This window comes from Enhydra lutris, unplaced genomic scaffold, assembly GCF_002288905.1.
Source record: "Enhydra lutris kenyoni isolate GAN:26980312 unplaced genomic scaffold, ASM228890v2 scaffoldscaffold8, whole genome shotgun sequence".
NCBI lineage: Eukaryota > Metazoa > Chordata > Mammalia > Carnivora > Mustelidae > Enhydra > Enhydra lutris.
In genome coordinates this window covers 41,709,460-41,726,059 of record NW_019154092.1, presented here as the reverse complement: position 1 = coordinate 41,726,059, position 16,600 = coordinate 41,709,460, and the positions used below count along the sequence as shown (strand labels likewise).

The following is a 16,600-nucleotide window of genomic DNA, read 5'->3' as shown; positions in this document are numbered from 1 at the left end:
CCATAAAACAAACCTCAACAAATTTTAAAGATTTAAAATCATAATAGAGTATGTTCTTTGACCACAATGAAATTAAACTAGAAATCAGTAAGAGACATATCTGGAAAATACCCCCAGATATTTGGAAAGTAAACAGTACACCTGTACATCAAAGAGAGGAGGCCAAAGGTAAAGAGAACATATTTTATTTTGTTAAAAGATTTTATTTATTTATTTGAGAGAGAAAGAGAATGAGAGAGAGAACATGAGAGGGGAGAGGTCAGAGGGAGAAGCAGATTCCCTGCTAAGCAGGGAGCCTGATGTGGGACTAGATCCTGGGACTCCAGGATCATGGCCTGAGCCATAGGTAATTGCTTTACCAACTAAGCCACCCAGGCGCCCTAAAGAAAACATATTTTTTTTTAAAGAATTTATTTATTTATTTGACAGAGAGATCGCAAGTAGTCAGAGAGGCAGGCAGAGAGAGAGAGGAGGAAGTAGGCTCTCCGCAGAGCAGAGCCCGATGTGGGACTCAATCCCAGGACTCTGAGGTCATGACCTGAGTCAAAGGCAGAGGCTTAACCCACTGAACCACCCAGGCGCCCCAAGAAAACATATTTTAAACTTAGCAATACAGTGGGGCTAACTGAACATGGAAAAAAAAAAGAACATGAACATGAAAAAAAAAAAGTTCAAAAAATTCAAAACTAAAAAATAAAGATAGAAGGAAAAAGCAAAAATGATAAAGTTAGTAAAAGGGTGCCTGGGTGGCTCAGAGGGTTAAGCCTCTGCCTTCGGCTCGGGTCGTGGTCCCAGGGTCCTGGGATCAAGTCCCACATCGGGCTCTCTGCTCAGCAGGAGCCTGCTTCTTTCTCTCCTTCTGCCTGTCATTTCCTCTGTTTGTGCTCTCTCTCTCTGGCAAATAAATAAATAAAATCTTTAAAAAAAAAATAAAGTTAGTAAAAAAGAAAATACAAAATATCAAAATCTGTGGAATACAGCTAAAGGGAAATTTATAGTATTAAGTGCTTCTATTAGAAAAGAAGAAAGGTCTTAAATAAATAAGATTCCACATTAAGAAACTACCAAGAGTAAATTAAATCCAAAGCAAGAAAAAGGAAATAATAAAAGAACAAAATATCAGTGAAATTGAAAAAGAAAAGACAATCAGTGATAGCAAAAGCTGGTTATTTGGGAGGGAAAAAAACCTTAACACTATAAAACTGATAAATCTGTAGCAAAGTTAATCCCAGAAGAAGAAAGAAAACACAGATTACCAGTGTCAGGAATGATAGCGGGAACACTGAAAGGATAATAAGGTAATATTATGAATAAGTTTCTGGCGATAAATTTCGTGACTTAGATCAAATGGGCAGATTCCTTGAAAGGCACAAACTTTCAGAGCTTACTCATGAAGAAATAGATAATCTGAATAGTTCTATATCTTTAACAATACTGAATTATTAGTATTTAAAATTTTTCCAACAAAGAAAACTCCGAGCCTGGATGTCTTCACCCTTGGATTCTACCAAATTTTTAAGAAAGAAATATTATTATTTCAATACAAACTCCTCCAGATAATACAAAAAGAGGACATACTTCCCAACTCATTTTATGGGGACATTATTACCCTAATGCTACTCGTAGATAAAGACCTTACAAGTAAAGAAAATTACAAGTCAGTATCACTCATAGATAGAAACACAAAAAATCCTCAGCAAAATAGCAAATCAAATCTTGCAGTGTTATCAGAAGAATAATGCAACATTCTCAGTTATCATGCATCCCAGGAATTCAAAGACTGATGTAATTCACAAAATTAAACGGCTAAAGGATAAAAACCAGACAATCATCCCAATACATGCAGAAAAAACATTTGTCAAAATTCAGCATTCTTTCATGAGAAAAGAAAACTTCGCAAACTGTGAATACTTCCCCAACACTGTACTGTTTAAATTTTCTGGAAATAATAAAATACAAATTGTTTTTGAAAGAGGAAGGTAATACATAAACTCACCAAGTAAAAATAGAAGAGTTTTGGGACGCCTGAGTGGCTCCGTCGATTAAGTGGCTGCCTTTGGCTCAGGTCATGATCCCAGGGTTCTGGGATGGAGCCCCACATTGGGCTCCTTGCTCAGCGGGGAGCCTGCTTCTCCCTCTCCCTCTGCCTCTGCTCATGTTGGTGCTCTCTCTCTCTCTTTCTCTCTCTCCCTCTCTCTCTGTCAAATAAATAAAATCTTAAAAAAAAGAAGAGTTTTAAATTGACCCTCAGTAATGCATTAAGCTGATAATGATCATGTTGGTTCTAACCAGCAGACTTTCCTGGAATTTACTTTCAATAGATCACACTTGCTACTCCTGTTCTGGTTTGATTTATCCTTAAGTTTCACGTGTATTATAAGTGTTTCCTATGTGGTATGTAGGGCAACTTTTTCATTTTATAAGTGAGGATACTGAGATATACACCTAATGATAATGACTTTTTATGAACCCTTACCATATGCCAGGCATTGTTCTTTGCACTTCGAAGGTATTAACTTATTTAATTCTAACAGTAATCCATGCATGAGGCAGGCACTCTTTATCTTTCCTCACTTATAGATCAGGAAACTGAGGCATAAAAAAGTTAAATAACCTGTCTACGTTCATAAGCAGAGCTGGGAATTAAACCTAAACCTCTGACACCTGGTAGGTGCTCTAGACCCTGAGTTCTACAAGTCAGGTAGCTTGTCAGTATCAAGACAGGACCCCAACTACGCCCTCTGACTTTGAGCACTTCATAGTCATGTGAAGTGGTACACAGTACCATGATGTCTAATCTGTTTAATTATGCCTATTTAATCTGCTTCTTGTCCTCCCAGTTACATTGCATCTTTCTTGAAAATGTCTATTTTCTTCGTAAATCTTCTGGAGATCTCTCCCACTGAGTAGGTTGTTAACACAGGTATTGATTAAGACACAAAAACTTTGGGCGCCTGGGTGGCTCAGTGGGTTAAAGCCTCTGCCTTCGGCTCAGGTCATGATCCCAGGGTTCTGGGATCGAGCCCCACATCGGGCTCTCTGCTCAGTGGGGAGCCTGCTTCCTCCTCTCTCTCTGCCTGCCTCTCTGCCTACTTGTGATCTCTGTCTGTCAAATAAATAAATAAAATCTTTAAAAAAAAAAAAGACACAAAAACTTGAGGAAAACCCAGGATCAATGAGAAAACATATGGATTTCACTTTTAAAAACATGTTTATTATCTTTTATAGAAGAGAAGAAAATGGCTTAGCTCTCTACTTTTACCTCTTGGAAGAGTAACCATTTAAGCAAGCAAGAATGCCTAATACATACCCTCATCTACCCTACAAAAGCTTCTCATTTTTTTTTAACTTCTCATTTCTATAAATCTGTGTTCTAGTGATCACTCACTGGTTTCATAGTAAGTGGTTGTTAAATGTGATTTTGACATTACTCAAAGGGTACAGCTGATTAATCAGACCATGACCTTGGATAATTACTGTGCACAACTAATAGCGTAATTGAAGGTAATGTGCTCTACTTAGATTTCAGGAATTGTGGCCAAATATGGTGGGTGGAGGGAAGCTGTGTAACACCCATGGAGAAGAAACTTCCTCTGAAAAGGTTGCCTTTGAATTGCACTAACATATCATTCATTCCCATTTCATTAAAGGTTTCACTCTCAATTTTTTCTATTATTAACTGTATCTTCTGCAAACATTTTCAGAGGGGAAAAAGTTCATCAATCTTAACAATTTTAATGGTTCCTATGAAAGTAGATAAAAGCCACCTAACTATTAAAATCATCATCACTAAATACACTGTTGTCTGCAAAAATTCTAACTGGGTGATAGGAATTACAAGTTGTATCTCTGAATGAATTCGTTTCACATTCTTTGCTAATGGTGCAGCCTGACTCCAAATGAAATTTGGGGCTATGCAGCTTAAACCTTTCATCTCGAATATTTTCCATGAAGAAAACAAAGCCTTTTGTTACTCAAGAATTGCTGGAGACAACATGGTAAAGTGAGGAGGAACATCCAAGTACCAGTCCCGCTTCGGACACTTACCTGGTTGACTTGGGTCAAGCAACTCGCTCTCTCATCCCGTAGAGTCTGTAGGACAGAGCTTTCATCAACTTGTTGGATTGTGACGAGAATTAATTAATAGAGGAGCTCTCAGGCCATAGTAAACATGCAGTAGCTGTCTGTTCCTTTTGCTTTTGATGCATAAATTCACTTTTCTCCTGGAAGTTGGTAGTTTTATCATTTTTTAAAGTAGTGTGCATCCAAATGCAAGAACTGAATATCCACGTAAGACAAATGAGAGCCAATTTGAAAACAGGAACTTACTTAGGGAGTCTCTTGCCTACTCCATGGCTCTCCCAGTGGGAACACGAGTTCCTTGAGGCTTAGAGGCAAGTCTCTGTAGACCACAGAGTGAACCAAAGTAGATTCCATTGCGTTACTTGCTGCTTTGATGATGCGACCTGTCTGTACTCTCTCACGGCGGTCTGAAGTAGCCATGCTTGAACGCTGTGCCACCTGCCTAGCTTTGATTGTACACATTTTGTTATCTCCATCCAGAATCTCCAAAGTGGATGGGTACACACACCCCAGAGGTCGCACCCACCATCCGCAGAAGCATGGGAAGATAGTATCAGAGCTTTCCTTTCTTCATCCAAAAACAAACACATGGAGTTTTCCTCATTCTTAGTATTGGCACGGACAACCTGCCAGGCTCCAGCCGTGTCAGCTGCCAGCGGTATCCCCAGGAGGAGAGGGGGGTTCTTAGCTTGGAAGGCTTGGCTGGTGCTCTCACCTGTCACTCACTTACAGGTCCTTGTAATGTATGTTACTGATGGTTATAATACCTAGATTTAACTAAGTAAACCCTCTAAATGGAGGGTGGGTATTGTTCCTGTAAAAGAACCATAAATCAAAGGCAGTACAATATAAGTACATGTGTCAAGAAGGAAATGGCTGAGCTGATGTCCCCCTCATCCTAGAACAGACGCTACGTTACAGGGTAGAAGCAGCAATGAACCAGCCTCATCTCACCAGAGCCGGATGCACAGAAATTACCAGGCAGCGTGTTTGTGTTCTGGATTTGGACTTACTGTGATAAACAATGTCCTTACTGTGACCAGTACTGTGTTTACTGCTGATAATGTGAAGACTTCAGGATTAGTAAGGCATAGGATAGCTAATCGTCCAGATTAGTTTTAATGATCATACTTTAATGAGTATTAAAAAACTATTTTGTTTTTACAGTTAGGTAATCTCTTGACACTAGTGTTTGTCTTTTACATATAAAACAGAAAACCTATACAGGAAAATGTATAATTTTTAACAAAACATTTTTATATTTTTGCATGTCTGACTATAAATACTTAAGTGTTACTCTCTTGAATAAAAAGACGTATAGTCTTCTTGATTTATTAACATCATGATCTTAAAATGATTTCCTCAAAAAATAATGACATTCTTTTCACTTTGAGGGACAGATATTAAAGGACAGTGTTACGTTGAGAATGCACCTGTGTTACCAGCATCCGGCTGCGCTGGGGCACGAAACGAGAAGTCCTAGCTTGCTGTTCGTTATCCCTGTTGCTCAGGGAGAAGAGTGCAGTGAATAAATTAAATTTATAAACAATCCTCTGAACATCATTTTCACCATTAGCTTCAATTCCTTTCTCATTTAAGCCTTTTTTTTTTTTTTTTTTTGAGAGTTACTAGTAAGCTTCAAAATTGACAGGTTTTAAGCTGTAGCATTCTCTTCCCACCTTCTGGGGGAGGGCTGCCGTCTCACTAAAGTCCGACTAAGGAAGGGCGAGGCCGCAGGCAGAAAGAGCCGGGCTCGGGAGCTTGCCGCAGCCACGGTGGGGGGCATCAGCCCGGAGCGCTCCGAGGCCTGCTCTGACGCAGTCCTCAACCCCTTCAGACGGGACGGTGCGGAGGAGAGCTCCTGAAGTCAAGCCGGGTCACCCTGGGAAGTGGGACTGCCGTGGGAGCAGGGCGCCTCCTAAAAACGCAGCTGGTACAACTAGTTGTTCAGAAACGAACACTTTACGTTCCAGGTGATCACCTTCTTCAGCTCACGACTGCTGCAGGCTGGGGCTGAGCTGTCGGTGGAGCGGGTCCTGGAAATCATCAAGCAGGGGGCTGTCGCGCTGCCCAAAGACCGGCTGAAGGTAAGACCGGAGAAGGAACCGCACCCTGGGGTATCGCTTGGGCTGAGCGTTTGTGTCGGAGCAGGCGCTGGGCAGAGGCGTCCCACTTTCTAGTACTGGCGCTAGGAAAGGCTCTTTAAGCACTTCGTCCTCTCCTCCGTGCTGGCACACAGAACAGCGATGCAGAGGAGTCTGACAGTCTTGCCAGAGAAGGACTAACACTTTCGCATACTGTGAGTAAGCCATATACTGGGAATAAAGAAGCACCGTATGTTTTTTGACCCAGTGAAATAATTCAGTCTTGTAAGTATCAAGCATTGATGGGAAGGCCCCGCTGGTGGTGGGGATGCTGACTGCCACCGCTGGCCCACACGTGGTGTGTCCTCAGGGCTCCGTGGACCTGCAGGCGGCTTAGTTACGAACTCCTTCCATCCGCACGAGCCTTACAGGTAGGCACTGTTTGGCCCTAACTTTTCAGATGCACAGAGAGGTTAATGACTTCCCCAAAACCACACAGCTAGAAAAGTGTGGAACTGGGAGATTCGTGCTCAGGCAGTCTGGTTCCATAGTCCACACTCCGAGTCCCCCACGCCGTTCACTGCCTGTCTGCATGTAGCTCTGGAAAGAGCAGCATTTCTTGCACAGATCGGGGAACGATTGTATCTTAAGAAGGCACTTCTGGGGCGCCTGGGTGGCTCAGTCGGTTAAGCATCTGCCTTGGGCTCAGGTCATGATTCCAGGGTCCTGGGATCGAATCCCACGTCAGTCTCCCTGCTCGGTGGGAAGCCTGCCTCTCCCTCTCCGCCTGCTGCTCCCCCTGCTTGTGCATGTTCTCTCTCGAGTGCTCTCTGCCAAATTAAAAAAAAAAAAAAAAAAAAAAAAACAAACCCTTATTTAAAAAAAAAAAGAAAAAGAACACACTTCCTTTTGCATGTCAGTGTGTTTCCAAAGTGATCTCATGATATAAAACTCATACTCCAAGACTAATCTTCTCATAAGAAAAGACGTGAAGGGGACATTGGGTGGCATCTCAAGACTGTGCAGCACGGTAGTCTGTCTTTGCTTTAATGCTTCTTATTAGTGTTTGCCTTCATCACCTCTCAGTTTTTTGGAGTGCTCGTTCCCAAATTAAAAACACAGGGCGTCCTAGCAGACATGTGGCCTTCTTCATCATAGTGTTTTATCTCAGCTAACTTCTGGTCCAGAGTGACTGTTTTGGGGGCCGTGTTTTCAGCACTATCACAGAACACCACTGCTTATGAAGGCTTGAGAGAGAGATTGTTTTAGGAGATGAAAATATTTTCAGTTATAACAACAGAATTTGTAAAACAATAGCACGTGAGTCATTGTAACCACTTAGAGAAGTTCCCGGGAAAGGAAAGAGCAGTGGGGTTCGTGTTTATCAGCTGGAATGGCACCACCATGTGGCAATAACGTGAACACTGGAGACAGCTCACCAGACCCTCCCTCTGGGATTTGCCTCCCTTCCTGACAATTCTGTGAATGTAAGAAATTCATATGGTTTCCACTCTTATGTGAAGTAAGCTTCGGAGGGCTTTTTGTTCTGAGGGTGTGTGTGTGTGTGTGTGGGTGGGTGGGTGGGTGTGTTTGCATGTGCATATGCAGGTTTTCCAATTTACTTGAACTGCTCCATGGAATCCAATACAGAAGTCCATAAAGATGGGAGTGGCTGCTTGCAGGAAGTGGTGGATCTTGGTCTAAGCTAAGTCAAGAGAGAAGTGGAGCTATCAGGAGGCTGGAAGGAGAGGGTCACAGAGGCTTCGGGAAGGGGATTTGAGTGCAAGCGAAGAGTGGGTATGGTGGAAGTCATGGCAATGGGCCTAAAGAACAGTATATTTAGACTGAAGACATCAGAAGTGGAGCATAGCTCAGTGATGACATGGTCTGGCCTTGGCCATGAGTGAGGAATGGAAGTGCTATGCCTGTGAACGGAAGTCATTATGGTTGAGCAGCTCATGAACGGGAAGCCGGGGATGGCCTACTCACATAGGCTTCATAGTCTCTCAGGACAATAAGCCATGGGGTAGAGAGAAAGACTGTGAGTCAGATGTGGAGCCAAGGGGACCATAGCCTAGAAGGCAGTAGGTGCCAGCTGCGTGGGCCAGAGGAAGCTGGTACCAGCCTCATAGGGGCAGAGCTTTCTGTTTAGAGGTAGAGGAATAATAGCCAGGAAACAATCGTGAAACGATAATGAAAGCAAAGCACCAACCCCACCTCCAGACCCTGAAGTCCGGAATGTGAAAGGATGAGCAGCGTCTAACTTCCGAAGGCTCTGGGGGAGTTAGAGTCCTAAGGGGAGAGCTGGGTTTCACTTAAGAAAGAAGTAAAGTCAGAAGACTCCCTGCACGGAGCGAGAATGTAGGGATGTTTAACGAGCCTGAAACAGGCGTCCGGAAGAGCACCGTCGGATACGGGAGCAATGTGGCGAGCATCACGTCAGTAAACCAAGCTGTTTGCAGAAGTGGGTGACGTTACTGGAAAGAACTTGTAATTCAAGCACAGTGAGGAAGAGAGGACGTATAGCTTGAGAAGAGAGGGCTTCAGGAAAATAGAGAAACTGTGTTCAGCTACTGTAAGGATGATTCTGTAAAGGAGGAACTAAGCAGTGCGTTGTAGGCCAGAGGACAGTGGGTAGAAGTTGAACCAGGACAGGTGTTAGTTCAGTACCTGATGGTAAATGTGAGAAGAGCACCAGATGGCAGAGGGACTCATCCATAACGTCGGAAAAGAGGTTGAAAGGATTCCTATTGTAGAAAGTCATAGAGGATGACCCCAAAGATCTCTTGTAATTCTTAAGAGTCTTGACTTCCATCTTCTAAAATGCCATGAAGAATTTTTTTTTTTTTTTTTTAAATTTTATTTATCTGACAGAGAGAGAGAGAGATCACAAGTAGGCAGAGAGGCAGACAGAGAGAGGAGGAAGCAGGCTCACTGCTGAGCAGAGAGCCCGATGCGGGGCTCGATCCCAGGACCCTGAGATCATGACCTGAGCCGAAGGCAGAGGCTTAACCCACTGAGCCACCCAGGCGCCCCTGCCATGAAGAATTTTTGTAGAGCAGAGCTCTTGGAACATCTTCCTCCTCTTCCAGACTACCTGAGGGCAGTGCCCTGTCGCCACGAGACAGAGCCCGGAGTCCTTGGATTGGAACACTAGACCATGCACAGCCTACCCCTATGTGCTGTTCCAGTCTTTTCCTTTTTTTTTTTTTTTTCTTTTTCCTTTTCCCCAGCCAGTGCGCCAGCCAACCAGCATGATCTCTGTGCCTTTTGCTGCTTCTTTCCTGCATGGTTGGAGTTCAGATTTGCTTACCTGGTTCTCTCTTCCCAGTACATCAGTCCCTCACCCCTTTGCTTTTTGCTTATCCAAATCCTAAGTATTCAGAGGCCTTGCTGAGTTTGAGAACTTGTATGAAACTTTTTCTTTTACTTCTCACCCGGCATAGGCCTCCCTCCTCTAAATGCCCACAGCTTTTCATGCTTAATTTGGTGGGACTCCTGTCCTCTTCCAGCCTGTACATACTTGTTCAAATGTTATCTGTCTCCCTCTCGAGTGTAACTTCCTTGAGGGGGGGGGGTCATATCTTGCTTATCTGCATCCCCTTAATGCCTCGTTCAATGTCTGGTACTTAGTAGTTACTCAGTAAATGTGATGAGAAGGTGAATGAAATGCTCTAGAGTGGAAATGGGAACTTGTTAGAAGTAGCACATTAGGTAGTAGATACAATGATGGGCAAAATAGGTAAAAATGCCTGTCTTCATAGGGCTTATTTTTTTGGTGGGGGAGATAATCAGATAAATAAGTAAATACAACCAGATAAATAAGTAAATAAGTTATCAGATAATAAGTAATCAGATAATCAGAGAAATAAGCAAATCAAATAAGACAAGCAGATAAATAAGTAAAATGCTTGCTACTTTAGGCAGCAGTAAACGGGAGGAAAAATACAGAGGAGAAAGACAAGGACGGTGTTATGGAAGAAACAGTTTTGGTTGGGGTGGGCAGAAGATATTTGAATCTGTGCCACTTTGCTATTTTTTGTTGTACATTTTCTTTTAAAATAATTTTAGACTTACCAGGAAAGTTGGAGAAACGGTAGAAATAGTTTATGTAAACCCTTCATCCAGGTTCCTCTAATGTTAACAACACATGTAACTATATTACAACTACCAAAACTAGAAAATTAATGTGAGTGAATACTGTCCCCTAAATTACAGACCTTATGTAATTTTTACGGGTTTTTTTCTCCTGGTGTTCTTTATTCTGCTCCCTAGTCCTGTCCAGGATTCCACTTTGCATTTAACCGCTATGTCTCCTTATTCTCCTCCAGCCTGTGACTTTCGCTCCGTCTTCTCTTACCTTTCGTGACCTTGATGGTGTGGATAGTTCTGCTCAGTCACTTTGCATAATGTCCCTCAGTTTGTTTTTTTCTGATGTTTTCTCATGATTACACTGAAGGTATGCATATTTGACAAAAGTACCCACAGAGGTGATGTTGTATCCTTCTCAGTTCCTAGTATCAGGAGGTACGTGATGTCAGTATGTCTCATTACTGGTGATGAGTATCCTTGATTATTTGGTTAACATGGTGTCTACCAGATTTCTTCTGTGAAGAGTCGCTTTTCTGCCCTTTGTAATTAATTACGGTCTTAGGAGCGAGACTTTGCTAATATCCTATTTCTCCTCAAACTTTTGCCTATTTTGTCATCCATCAGTGGATTTTACCTGCACAGTTCTTACTGTGGTGTTTACCTAATGATAATTCTGTATTTTGTTATAGATTATAATTCAGTCCTGTCACTTCCTTTGTTGCTCGAACTGTTCTAGCATTGGCCCGTGGGCGCTCCTCCGGGTTGGATCCGGTGTCCTCTGACTTGCCCCCTTCTTCTTTTGAGCACACACCTTCCGTTTTCTGCGGCACAAGGTATTTCAGACTCATCTTGTGTTTTTCCTGCCCTAGTCCTAGAATCAACTACTTCTCCAGTGAGCTCTGGTTCCCCCTTCTTTTTCTTTCTCTTTTTTAAATAATGGTATTTTGGAAATAAGGCCTGGGCATTAGGCCACCTTCTTAGAATTTTATGTACCCTTCCACTTGCTCATCCTTTCCCCATCTCCTTTCTGTTCTGTGGACAACCAGTGCTTCCTTACTGTGCTGTCAGAACAGGTACTCTTCTTCTTTTATATCTATCCCTACCCTGTAGTAAACCTTATTAGTGCCTCTCTTTTGGCTTATTGCTCACTACTCTTGTCTTTAGTCCATTTTTTCCTACTGTTTCCAATCCCAGATATATTTCTAATTCCTTTGGTGAATGCTACTGGCCCAAAGACCCCTCCCTAGGCCATAGCAGATAGCAAACGTTCATGAGTTCACTACAATACTTAAAGTGAAATGAATTATAGTATACAGACTATATGGTTGAATGTTGATATGGTGTTCCTTCATTATACTATATTCAGGAGAAAAAGTCTTCTCTATATTGGAGACAGTAACATACAAATGAAAATATAACTTCATTTTTTCAGGAGTATGGCTAAAGAGAGATTAATTGATCTGTGGGAGGTCCCAGGCCAGTTAACTCTTATTTAGACTAATATCCTATGGAAACCAAGGTCATGGATAAATCCCTTAAGTGGGCCAGTTCGTTTTGTTCCGAAACATAGCGAGAAACTGTACTTACTTCAGCTTACCATCTCACTCTGTGGTTGCAAGAGGGACAGATGGTGGAGGAGGGATGATTTAGTTTAAAAAAAAAAAAAAAGAAAAGAAAAGAAAACCATCCCCAGTACTAGAAAAGAAACTTAAGTTATATTTATTCACAGATGGTGACTCATCTTTAGTTGGTTTAAATGATAGCACATTATTACCACAGATGTTACCAGGAAAAAAAAAAAAAGCTGTTTATCTTTATAATCAAGTCTTATCTCAATTATTTTAATCATCTTTTTGGATTGAGTGTTTATAACAAAATGTATCACTTAAAACCTCTAGAGTTTAATTCATGGAATACTGCTGTATCTAGAGTTGATTGAAAATTCAAGCTGTGTGTTGAATAATATTTGTATTATACAACATGACAGCACATTATTTTGCCTTTTGGGTGGTTTACTAATATATACTGATAAAATAATTGTTGGGTGTGTAATAATAGCTTTGTATGCAAGACATATAAAAGAGGTTGTTTGAAATTGGAAATGCTGCTTTAATAAGGCCTTTATAAGAAAGTGTGGAGTAGTGTGCGGTTATTGGTTTGTTCCTTCTTAAAATATAAATTAAACATTAAGAAAATTCAGAATTCTTTCCAACTACCCTTTGGGTTGTTAAGAGAAGCACAGTGCTCCTTACTCATGAGAAATAGTTAGCTAATGTCAACTGAAGAGCCAAAAGTTTTTGAAGTTTCCCTTGCATTATAGAACTCAAGCCAAATTTGTAGAAGAATTATTCTTCCAATTTTGGGCAAGTAAACATGAAGATCTGGAAGCCCATGGCATAGTAATTGACTTTCAACCAAATAAAATATTTTTCAATCAAATGTTATTTGACATAGTCTTCTAAAATATTTGTGTAATATCCTGTGTGGGAACATATACTCTTTGGATAAATCTGTCTATATTGTTAAACAACTTGGCTGTTCAGAGTAAATAGTATTAATGTCATTCTAAACATCCTCTTCTTACTGGTATTCCGTGAAGTCTGGGAAAGGCGATACCAGGTAATTAGTTTTTTCAGACTCTCCTGCATAAACAGAGACATAGAGGACAGGCTCTGAAATCCCAAGTTGCTTATTTCTCCTTTAGCGTTTGGAAGGAAATAAATAAAGTTAGTGTGTCCTCCAGGAGCTGAGATAGAAGCCACCGCTCAAAGTTCTCACTGTCTGCCTGCACAGCAGGGCATGTTCCCGGCTCCCATTTCACTTGCTAGGGAGCAGCCTGAGTGTCCTGACGACGGGGCTGCGTACATCCCAGTCTGTGCAGGCTCTCGTTCCACTTCCGCTCCAACCTATTCTCAGTTACACAAAGACTCCAGGTTCCCTCTTTTCTTTGGTTTCGTGAATTATCTGTCATTTGAGAATTAAGAGTTTTACCATATATCTTGAGTTTGAAAAATAGGTCATGTCTTTCAGGGAGAATTAACCAGAAGATAGTTTCCCTTTTAGTATAAACAGGAAGCTATGGAATAATGTAAGTTACTGACATTAACTGAACTTCTCATTTCATTCTCCTGATAAACCCTATGAATTAAGTGTGGATAGCCAGTGTCACACTAAATTATTTTTAAAGCCTTTATTTTATATTCACTTTTTAGAATGCTTTCACTGTTGCTTGTTATATAAAGAGAAATACAGTTAACTGAAATTTCAAGAATTTTTTCATAGCTTCTTAATACTGACTTGCTTAAAAACTGCCCCCATTCTCCTGCTGGAGTCTCTCCCCATCCCCATCCCAAGTGTCAGTCATTTCTCTGTCCATTCTCGATCCCCAGAGCTGCTTTCTAAGGGCCACCCTGGTGTGCCCACCTGCTGTTGGGTGTCCCTTCTCCAGGTCCCCCAGGAACTACCATCAGCAGGTTGACAGCCACACTATTTTGTGTCTCCATGGATTTTTACCCTTGGAATGCAACCAGTCAGCATCCTCCCTCACGCAGAAGTGCCACTAGACCCTGAGTTCTGCGAATTCTGATGATTTCCCAAATCTCTCTTTTCCCTCCATGTTCCCACTGCCCCATTTCACTTCCCCACATCTCACGCAGTGTGTTACCGTAGCCTCCTAATTCGAGTCCCCACTTCCCCAATCTTCCTCCCAAGGCTCCCTTAGCTAGAAGTATCTCCTTGGCCCACACTGCTTTGATCCCACACGCAGGGCCCCTTGGAGCCTCACTCTTGACTTTGGTTCTTGTTGTCCCTGTGGCTCCTGTGCCCCAGACTGCTGACTTGCCTCCACATGGACGGTATTGTTGCACATCTGTGCCTTCCTCGTGCTGCTCCTGCCTCCTCCCTCCTGTCCTCCCACAGTCTCACAGCTTCATGGCTTTTTGTCACATGAACTACTGAAGCTTCAAGTTCCAGTGCAGCCCACCCTGATTCACCCAGGCAGCACAGACGCTGAACAAATTAACGTTGCCACCCCCTCTCTTGATTCCTTATATCTCTTTCCTCTTGGCCAAAATATTGATTTCTTCTTTGGTCCTTTGGCTCTTCTAATCCATTTCACAGTATTAGAGCAAAGCATCAAAAGGACTTAGTCCTACCCCAGTGAGAAGTGAGGATTTTCTCTGTGGCATACTGTACCAAGGAGCCGTTGGCCCAGGCTCTGGAGCGGAGAGGGGGAGGCTTGGGGCTGTGCCTGCCCTTAGCACTAAGCTCCCCCAGCCGATTGTTCACCATGCACTCTGCCCTATTTCTACCACCCCTGTACCTCTGTCCCCAAACTTATATCTCAGACTGTTTTCATTCCCTTGTTCCTTTACTAAATCTTCATCACCATCATTGGTAGCACATATACAAATAACACATTATAATTTTATTTATTTTTTTAAATGATTTTATTTATTTATTTGACAGAGATAGACACAGCAAGAGAGAGAGATCACAAACAGGGAGAGAGGGAGAGGGAGAAGCAAGCTTCCTTCTGAGTAGGGAGACCAATGGGGGCTCGATCCCAGGACTCTGAGATCATGAACTGAGCCAAAGGCAGACACTTGACCGACTGAGCCACCCAGGTGCCCCGCTAGTCTGCTTTAAACAGGACATTACCAGGGCATTGTTGGGGAAACGCAGGTGTCTAAGACACCAACCTGCCCTCAAACAAGGTGTCACATTTCAAGAGAGAAAAGGCACCACTTGCAAAGGTCACTTTCAAAGCAGGACCATCAGGGCGCCTGGGTGGCTCAGTGGGTTAAAGCCTCTGCCTTCGGCTCAGGTCGTGATCCCAGGGTCCTGGGATCGAGCCCTGCATCGGGCTCTCTGCTCAGCGGGGAGCCTGCTTCCCCCTCTCTCTCTCTGCCTGCCTCTCTGCCCACTTATGATCTCTGTCTGTCAAATAAATAAATAAAATCTTTAAAAATAAATAAATAAAGCAGGACCATCTATGCTGCATGTCTGATGAGCGGTATAGAAGTTAAGCTTTGGAGGAGGTCAGAGCAGGGAAGGAGACATCACTGGGAGGGTCTGAAGGAGAAACCTGGACTTGATCTTCTCTGTCTTGAAGGGATGGTGAGGTTTCCATAGACTGAGATGAAAAAGGAGAAATCCAAACAGAGGGAAATTTATGGGTGAGTGAAAGAGAAGACCCAAGGCAAGTTCAGCTTCATGTCCCATTGAAAGAGTAGGAATCTCAGATTCCCGCCAGCAGATTCATGTGGTTGGTGTTATTTAGTGACACACTAATGTCATTAGACTAGTGGCTTTCAAACTTTTTTGACCGCCACCCACAACAAAAAAATGCATCATACCCATTTTTATACAACTGGAACAAAAGTTTCATAGAAGATAAAAGTTTCACTTGCCCTTAGTAAATGTGATGAGCTCTGATATTTCCTATTTCTTTACTTTTTTAAATTGCCAGGCAGACCTATTAAATCAATTTAATGGTCCACTATTATTTAGTGACTCGGTGCTTGAAATAAGCATTAGAACATTGGTTTCCAAAGCAGGAAACCTTGAACCGCTCTTGAACCAGCAGCATTAGCATCCCATAGGAACGTGTTAGAAATGCACATTCTCGGGCCCCACCCCAGAATTCCTGCAGCCAAAACTCTGGGGGCTGGTACCCAGCCGTGCTTGAACAAGCCCCAAAGGTGATTTCTGACGTCAGCTCCAGTTTGAAAAGCACAGCAGTAGATCATTCCTTCCAGTGCACCAGCACTCTCCACTCTTGGCCCTCTGCACTGGGTTTCTCTTCTGCATCTCCACTGTTCTCCCTGATGTCTACACACGCCCCCACTCGCCATCTTCTTGAGAGCTGCCCTGACCTCTGGTTTCAGTGTTTGCACTTCCAGTCCCCTTAATTCCCCTGTATTTCTTTCTCCATGTTATTTATTACCTACCATACTGTTCCTGTTGTTCTGCAGATCATGGAAGCTCCAGGAGGGCAGGGACCTTCGTGGTTTGTTAACCTGTTGTGTCTGAAACTACACTGGCCCATGTGGGCGCTTTCCTATTTACTGGCTGGAAAGGAGGCAGGCGGAGAAGGGGGTCCATTGACCACTGGATGGGGGTCCAGGATGCTGCTTCAAGTAAACATTCTTTAGAGAACAGCTCTCCGTAGACTTTTTGCAAGGTCAGCTTTCATGCCAAAATACCATAGCGGAGCAAAGTTCAAAGCAGAGGTTCCAGTCACTTTATAGGAATAGTTACATTTCTTTCAAGCCTATAGTATCAGTCCACACTCATGCATTCTGAGAGCTACAAAACTCTGATCTGACCTCCACTTCGGA

General features: G+C 42.6%; 1 protein-coding gene across 1 annotated transcript in view; it reads left to right on the top strand.

Annotated features, from left to right (window-relative positions):
* Positions 1-16,600, top strand: part of LOC111142404 (dymeclin) — a 336,078-nt gene that overhangs the window by 277,692 nt on the left and 41,786 nt on the right. Inside the window, exon 16 of the mRNA XM_022495468.1 lies at positions 6,057-6,170. Within this exon, the coding sequence (XP_022351176.1) occupies positions 6,057-6,170 (114 nt within the window). The remainder of the gene's footprint in view (positions 1-6,056; positions 6,171-16,600) is intronic.